Source organism: Haplochromis burtoni, unplaced genomic scaffold (assembly GCF_018398535.1).
Source record: "Haplochromis burtoni strain Fernald_Lab_line unplaced genomic scaffold, NCSU_Asbu1 Contig_2901, whole genome shotgun sequence".
In the NCBI taxonomy this organism is placed as follows: Eukaryota; Metazoa; Chordata; class Actinopteri; order Cichliformes; family Cichlidae; genus Haplochromis; species Haplochromis burtoni.
Genome location: NW_024585262.1, coordinates 1,137 through 9,290, shown reverse-complemented (window position 1 = coordinate 9,290; position 8,154 = coordinate 1,137). Strand labels below are relative to the sequence as shown.

Below are 8,154 nucleotides of genomic sequence, written 5' to 3'. Positions count from 1 at the left end.
TAAAGACATAAAATGATCTATATAACATACAAACATACCTCGCTGGCTGACCCATGCTTTGAGGCAGAAATGAGCACTTTACAGATACTTTTAAGAAACAACTTTCTCAGAATTAAATTGGCTTCTCTTGCTTCAACTTGCCATGCTCACACATCAACATGGGCGTGCATCTCCCTCAGGTGCACCAGTGGAACCAACATGCAGTACAATAGTTCCTACATGAGAATTTTCACAATAAATGACCTAATGGCATATAAAATATGCATAGTGCAAAACAAAATACATTAACTGAAAGTAAGGCAGTAAAAGTGTGTGATGCACATGAATATAATAAAATACAATAAAGTGGCTCAGTTCACAGCATGCTAAGCTATTGTAGTCAATTCTCTGTGGAATATTAAGCAGAGTGTGTCATGTTTTGTGTGATGATGATGTAAGATTAAATAAAGCAAAATAACCCCAAAAAAAAGCCCCAAAGTTTAAAGTTTATCCTCTTTTTTTCATTCCAGGTATCAGAGACAAGCACAGACAACCAATTTGAAATTGAAACTGTGAGAGAAGAAATCAAAGAAGCTCTGCTGAACAATGACAAATCACTGGCTATCACAAAGATCAAGGAGTTACTGGACAAGGAGAGGAACACTCCACTGAATATCGCCATCACAGGAGAATCTGGCTCTGGGAAATCCACCTTTGTTAATGCCTTCAGGGGCATGGACAACAGAGAGGAGGGAGCGGCCCTGACCGGTGTTGTAGAAACCACCTCAGAGGTCACACCGTACCCCCATCCAAACTATCCCAAGGTTACTTTATGGGATCTCCCTGGAATCGGCACCACAAAGTTTCCAGCTGATAAATATTTGGAGCGTGTTGGATTTGAGAAGTTTGACTTCTTCATCATCGTCTCAGCCGATCGCTTCAGAGAAAATGATGTGAAACTCTCTCAGGAGATTCAGAGGATGGAGAAGAAGTTCTACTTTGTTCGATCAAAGATTGACAACGATTTACGAGCCGAGAGAAGAAAGAGAAACTTCAGCAAAGAGGAGACTCTTAGGAAAATGAGGGAAAACTGCATTCAAGGTGAGACTGATTTGTGTGTTCATCATCCCATACCAAAAACGTTTGTTCACCAAAGCTTACTGAGAGAAAGCTGCTTGAACATCACCATCCAGGGTGATAGACGAGGTACAGCCCAGACAGGAGGAGGATGATTGTCCTGATGATGGTGACACAGCTGCTGAAGAAGTCAGGCAGATGCTGGATAGATTAACTTTGTTATAAGGAAACTTTATTATACTTATTATAGTGTTTGGGAGGAGCTTGCAGTCTGATATCGTCAGGTGATTTTGTATTAAGATAGTTCTCGATGAGCTTTAGTCACAGACGTCAAAATCATTTTTGTTGCAGTCGGTAGCTTAAATGTTACACATAAAGTGGCACAGTGTATTTTAAAATATAACTATATAATAAGCTTAATAAGGAATATATTGGAACAGTAAGCTATAAAATCACCAATATGAAAACACAACTCCAGTCTGTATGTGGTGGCTTACACAGTTACACTATGAGTTCAAATCCTTTACACATGTATGAAGTCAGTCGGCTCACTGAATCTGCTGAAAGATAAAATGCAGTTTTAGATGTTTTTATTATTTTGTATCTTATCATCATACTGTGTGTTTTTTCTGTGCCAGGACTCAGAGATTTAGACGTCGAGGCTCCGCAGGTGTTCCTGGTGTCCAGCTTTGAGCTCCACCTGTACGACTTCTCTCTCTTACATGAGACCTTAGACAGAGACCTTCCTGAACACAAAAGACATGCTCTGCTGCGCGCCATGCCCAACATCAGCCTGGAGATCATCGACAAGAAGAAAAAAACTTTCAAGCGCCGATTATATTGGTTGTCCGCTCTGTCTGCAGCTGTAGCTGCTGTTCCAGTTCCTGGGCTTTCTATTGCTGTTGACATAGCGGTGCTAGTTGGTGCTGTCACAAATTACGTCTTTGGGTTTGGTCTTGATATCAAGTCTCTGCAGAGACTGTCTGCCAGCACAGGCGTGCCATACGCCGATCTGCGTGCCGTCATCGTTTCTCCACTGGCTGCGGTGAAAATATCGAAAGAGCTCCTCCTGAAGGTGTTGAGCCAAATTGCAGGAGCAGCTACATTTATGGCACTGGAGGAAGTTTCCAGATTCATTCCAATAGTTGGAATCCCGCTGGCAATGGTGTTCTCTTTTACCACAACTTACAGACTTTTGAATTTCATCCTCAACCAGCTTGCTGAAGATGCCCAGAAGGTGTTCAAAAAAGCTCTGGGTCTGAACACCTCAGTGTGATTTAAATAGTTAAAGGCGATACAGTGACACGTTTAAAACTGAAGGGTATGAAATAAAATTCCTAAATCATTGAATATGCAGTGAATCCAGCTGTAAACCAGCATCCTTACAGCTGATCAGTGCATCAGAGGCCTCAGCAGGTCTCATGTCCTCAGAAACAACAGAGGAACCTCTCCCACCTTTACACATCAACACAATAATGTGGCCTTTATATCCATCCATCCTGCATCCATCCATCCATCCATCCTGCCTCCATCTATCCATCCTGCCTCCATCCATCCATCCTGCATCCATCCATCCTGCCTCCACTCACCCATCCATCCATCCTGCATCCATCCATTCTGCGCAGGTGCGTCCGCCCTCCCTGCATGGCACCGCAGGCCACGCCCCACCACACATATAGTTAGGGCTGGATCAGGAGACCCTGAAGTTACGCTGTGTAGCAGGGGTGTGGTCTTTGGCCCTGCTGCAGTGGAGGGGTGGTGCAGCGGGCTCGAGGGGCAGTGCCAGGGAGGTTGAGTCAGGTGGAAGGAATCACATCGATGAACTCTGTTCCTTCTTTAATGACGCCGAGGACCGGCGTGCAGACAACTGGAAAAATGGCCACAGAGAAATCAGAGGTGGCGAGCTGGAAGCACTGTGTGTGCCATAACGTTAAATAAAAGAAAGAAACAGTTACAGAACGCTGTGTGGCTCTGAGTCTTTCACACGCTGGAATAGCTGTAGGCTGCTGGGGGATTCCCATGATGCACTGAGTGTTTCTTCTTCTGTATAAATAAAACTTTAATTGAATTGTTGTTAGATTTTCTTTTCTCCATTTTTGGTTTTGTGCTGCATTCTTTTTTCTCTCCTTTGCATCCTCCCACAACCAATCACAGGAGAGAGTTCATCCTCCCCGATTCTAGTTCTGCTGGAGGTCTCTTCCTGTTAAAATGGAGTTCTTCCTCCCCACTGTACCAAAGTGCTCCTCATCATCTGATTGTTGAGGTGTTCTCTGTAACATTGTAGGGTCTTTATCTTTTAATATAAATTTCACTGAGCTTTTCGTGAGTTGGTGCTGTATAAATAAAACTGGAGTAAATGTAAACGTCATTATGTCCTTGTTGGTCAGCCACAGCAGGAGGAGACCTGCTTTGTATCCTGTCAATAACACCTCCAGCCTCAAAGTGAAAACAAAAACAGAATGAAGACTGAAGAGTCATTTATGACACATTCTTCTTAATTCTCTTCATCCAGACTCACTGAGTGCAGTGTCTGAGTTCATCTGCTGTAGATGGTGCAGTTTGTCAGTGAAGATATCACTGTGACCTGACTGAATGGTTACCGCCCTGTCATCGAAACTATGATAAGACTCTACATTGTACTTATACAGCTGGCTGTAAAACCAGGCTTTAAGCATTCAGTGTTTACTGTAGCTGATACTGAAACTCTAATTACTCCTACGGTTCATCATTAACTGACGTTTTCCCAATGATTAACTTTCTTTTTCAACATTATAGGACATAATCAGTCTAAGCCACTGCTGAAACCATCAATACAGCACACTTTCTTCACTGAGAGATGGAAGTCAGCTTCAGCAGGAGTCCTGTTACAAGTTGGTTAGATAGTAGAGCCCACAGGGTGAGGAGCATCTCTAAAGTACTTATCAGAGTGGATATTTCACAGTGGATGATGGTAGAAAGACAGATTTACTGAGGAGTCCCAGTCAAACTAACTACTCAGTGGTTATTTGACACAAAGTAGTTATCCTGGAGCCAGTGTGGATCATTTAAATAAAAAAGCAATTAAGCCTCCAGAGGGTCCTGCACAGCTCCAGCTGTCAGAGTCTGAGCCTGAGGGTGTTGCCTGAATCGAGGCCCTGATTTCCAGCACTTAGACTGGACGGCAGACGTCACGCTGGTTTCTCCACTGTCTTTATCACCGGCCGCCTGCCCAGCCCTCAGACGGTCTTTGCCACCTTTGTTCATGGCCTCCTCCAAAGCCCCCAGAGTGAATGACACTCCGCTGATGAACATAACACACACTCAGAAAAATAAATGATTACATTACTGATGTCAACAGGCATCAGTTCACTGGTATTTTGCACAAATGACAGTAAGGTCAAAACCTCCCAGAAAAGCCACCTTTTAACAAATCGATTTGAAATGATTGAGTAAATTATTTACAGAGCTAAAACTGGATTCATGAAGAACATGAATAACACAGTTACAAAAAGCTGGCAGTTCACAGGCTCCAGGAATAAATTCAAATCTCACTATTAACTTAAGTTTCAAGTCTCTGCAGAATCCTGCTTACAGTGCCCTGTGCACTGTGTCTTTGGAGCGGTGATCATTTCTTAACCACTCACAGCTACAGAAAGGACCAAAGATCAGACATGCTTTGCTGTTTTCAGGGGGCGGAGCTACAGGACACACATATATAGGTGGAGGTTCAGAGACCAGTACTCACACTGACTTCCACCAGATCCATCCATCATCAGACTCACTGCTGGGTACAGCTCTTATCATCACTCCAACAGCACGCAGGTAAACCTCCATCATGTGATCACACTTTCTGCAAACTTCTTGCTGCTGTCACATGTCCCTGCTCTTGCTTGGTTTAGAGGGTCGTTCTCGTGTTTCTGTGTCATTAATGCAGCAGATTTCATTCTGTTGTCACAGAGAAAGCACGTACACACCACTTTCAGGACATCTGTGGGTTTGTGGTTGTAATTAAGCTACGAACACGGAAGCTTTACACACACACACACAATCTGATTTTAAAAGTCTCGGTCTCTCCAACTAAGAGAATAAATACTTTTAGATTTTTTTAGATGATTGCAGGTTACCATAAACTTTCTAAAATTCTAAAATGACTGAAGTCACACCTGCAGGTTCGTTTAAAAATTAAAAAGTGTCACAGCTAGTTTTTGTTGCCATATTCTCATTGATCTCTTCTTTCTAAAGAAGTGTTCCTCAGTATCAGACAGCTTTGCTCAGTTAGAACTTCCTGGTTCGTACTTCGCAGTTTGACTCGGGAGTCCAGACTTTCCAGGACGCACAGCTGGAGCTGCAGTGTACTTGATGACATCACAGCTCAGCTGTACCTGTTTTTATTGCCGTTACTCGTTTCACTGTGGTTAATATTTACAATGCAAACTGTGCACGATACGCTTCATTGGCCACATATACACTTCTTCTTCTTCTTTTTAACAAAGGTCAAAACTATAATTTTAAGCACTTTGTTAGATGATCGGCCATAAAAGGAGCATCATGGGAGAAAATGTGGAAATAAGAAATAACTGATTTGTTCATTAATTTATGTTGGAGCGATCTTTAAATGGGATTTAAAAAATTGCACAGCGCACTGAAATAAATACTGAATAATCTACAGACATCTCAGTAACTGTGCTTTATGAGCTAATATGAATCAGCACTGACCCGCCTTCAGTCTTATTCATGTTCTTTACTAGTTTTCTTCTAACATCCATGTTTATGGTCTGTTTCATGTCTAAAAGCCTCATATTTAAGCAAGAACAGTCACTACATGACTGATGATACACTCACAGCTTCTTATGGAGCAGCATGTTAAACTAGTTTTATTTTTATTCCAGTGGCCTCCCAAAACTTAAAATAGACATATTCCAAAAATTGGGATTCCACCTGAAAATCAACTTTAAAGATTGATCTTTAATCCGATCATAATGAATGACTAAATTTAAATGTCAAATTAAAGTAGCTAAGTACAAATTCTGCAGTTCAAGAAAAAAGTCAAATTTTCCACATTTTTCTCCTTTAAGGATCAGCATGGAGGACCCAGATGACTTATATATGGAAGACATTCCTGGAGTTAAAGAAGCCCTGCAGAACAACGACACTGCTGCAGCAGCTGCAAAGATTCAAGAAAATTTAAAACAACAACATAATATTCCACTAAATATCGCCATCACGGGAGAGTCTGGGGCTGGTAAATCCACCTTTGTTAATGCCTTCAGAGGACTATGTGATGATGAGGAGGGAGCTGCTCCTACTGGTGTTACAGAAACCACCTCAGAGGCCACACCGTACCCCCATCCAAACTATCCCAATGTTATGTTGTGGGATCTCCCTGGGATTGGCACCACCAAGTTTCCAGCTAAGAAGTACCTGAAGCTTGTTGGATTTGAGAAGTTTGACTTCTTCATCATCATCTCAGCCACTCGCTTCATGGAAAATGATGTGAAACTGGCTCAGGAGATTCAGAAGATGAAGAAAAAGTTCTACTTTGTTCACTCAAAAGTTGACAACGATATACAAGCTGAGAGAAGAAAGAGAGACTTCAGTGCAGAGAGAACTCTCAAAGTAATCAGAGACGACTGCGTTCAGAGTGAGTGTCTTACTTACACTCACAGCTCAGTGGGAGCACTTTATGGATTCACTTTAATATTTGGGTCTTAACTTTACATTATTTGTTTTTATGTGTGTAATCATGTTAACATGTTCCTTCTGTGAAACAGGACTCGGAGGATTAGGGTTCGAGTCTCCGCAGGTGTTCCTGGTGTCCAGCTTTGAGCTCCACCTGTACGACTTCAATCTCTTACATCAGACCTTAGACAGAGACCTTCCTTCAAAGAAGAGAGATGCTCTGCTGTTCGTCATGCCCAACATCAACCCAGAGATCATCAGGAAGAAGAAAGAAGCTTTCAAGCGCCGATTATATTGGTTGGCCACTCTGTCTGCAGCTGGAGCAGCTGTTCCAGTTCCTGGTCTTTCTATTGCTGTTGATGTTGCTGTTCTGGTTGGTGCTGTCACAGATTATGTTTTTGCGTTTGGTCTCGATATCCCGTCTCTGAAGAGACTTTCTGACAGAACAGGTGTTCCCTATGCTGATCTGTGTGCTGTCATCTTTTCACCACTGGCTGCAGCAGAAATAACTACAGAGCTCCTCTTGAAGGTCATGACCCAAGTGGGACGCACAGCTACATTAATGGCAGCAGAGGAAGCATCCAGATTTATTCCGTTTATTGGAATCCCAGTAGCCATGGTTCTCTCTTTCATCACAACGTATAAAGTTCTGAATGCTATCCTCAGTGAGCTCGCTGAAGATGCTGAGAAGGTGTTTGAAAAAGCTCTGGGTCAGTAAAACTCAAATGAAGCTTACTGACTGTGTGCTGTGTGTAAATTCTCCCAAACGACTGAATCCAGGCACGCGTTTAGCTCACAGGTTCAACATGTGACCTCATGTGTGGCTAAATGCAGAGTCCTGGATTTGACCTCTGACCCTGATGTGTGTCTGCTCCACACTCTCGCTCTCACTGCAATATTTAACAAAGGCAAAACAATATATATGTACTGAGTCACAGTCAGCTGCACATTTATCTTTCACAGTGATCAGAATAAATTTGATCCTGTTTGACAGATAAAACCTGTTTATAATGTAGAGGAGCTGCTGAATCATTGCTGTGATGCTTTTTCACATTGTGTGTGTAATCAGCTGATATGACGGCTGCTGTTTTTATCTGAACTTGTATTTTATTTGTGATTTAGTAAAATGAAAAAACAGTTTGTGTTCACTGCCCTCCAGTGGTCAGAATCAGGAACTACAACACAATATGAACTCTTTATAACCATCAGCCATGTTAATAATAAAATGCTGTTTATAAACACATTAGCATTAGTGTAAGTGTGTTTGATTTGTTTTTAATTCAACAATAGATTTCACTGAATCAGTTTCAATTTTATTTTATTTATATGGCTCATTCACAACAACTGTCCAATTATTTATCAGTTAGAAAAGCACAGAAATGGTGGGAAAGTATTTTAGACACACTCTGGTAAAAGGTGGATGCTGATGGAGCAGCGATA

The 8,154-nt window shown here is 42.0% G+C and overlaps 2 protein-coding genes across 2 annotated transcripts; both read left to right on the top strand.

The window, feature by feature from the left end:
- Positions 1-445: 445 nt before the first annotated feature.
- LOC102292390 (interferon-inducible GTPase 5-like) lies at positions 446-2,590 on the top strand (the record flags this gene model as incomplete). Its single annotated transcript, XM_005953075.3, has 2 exons — positions 446-1,080; positions 1,695-2,590. Coding segments are annotated over 2 exons (1,273 nt in total), but the record flags the coding sequence as incomplete, so codon positions are not given.
- Positions 2,591-4,811: 2,221 nt separating this feature from the next.
- On the top strand, positions 4,812-7,946 carry LOC102292084 (interferon-inducible GTPase 5; the record flags this gene model as incomplete). The annotated part of the gene is given in 3 exon segments (XM_005953074.3): positions 4,812-4,857; positions 6,111-6,676; positions 6,807-7,946. Coding segments are annotated over 2 exon segments (1,185 nt in total). The 3' UTR covers positions 7,433-7,946.
- Between the last annotated feature and the right edge of the window lie 208 nt (positions 7,947-8,154).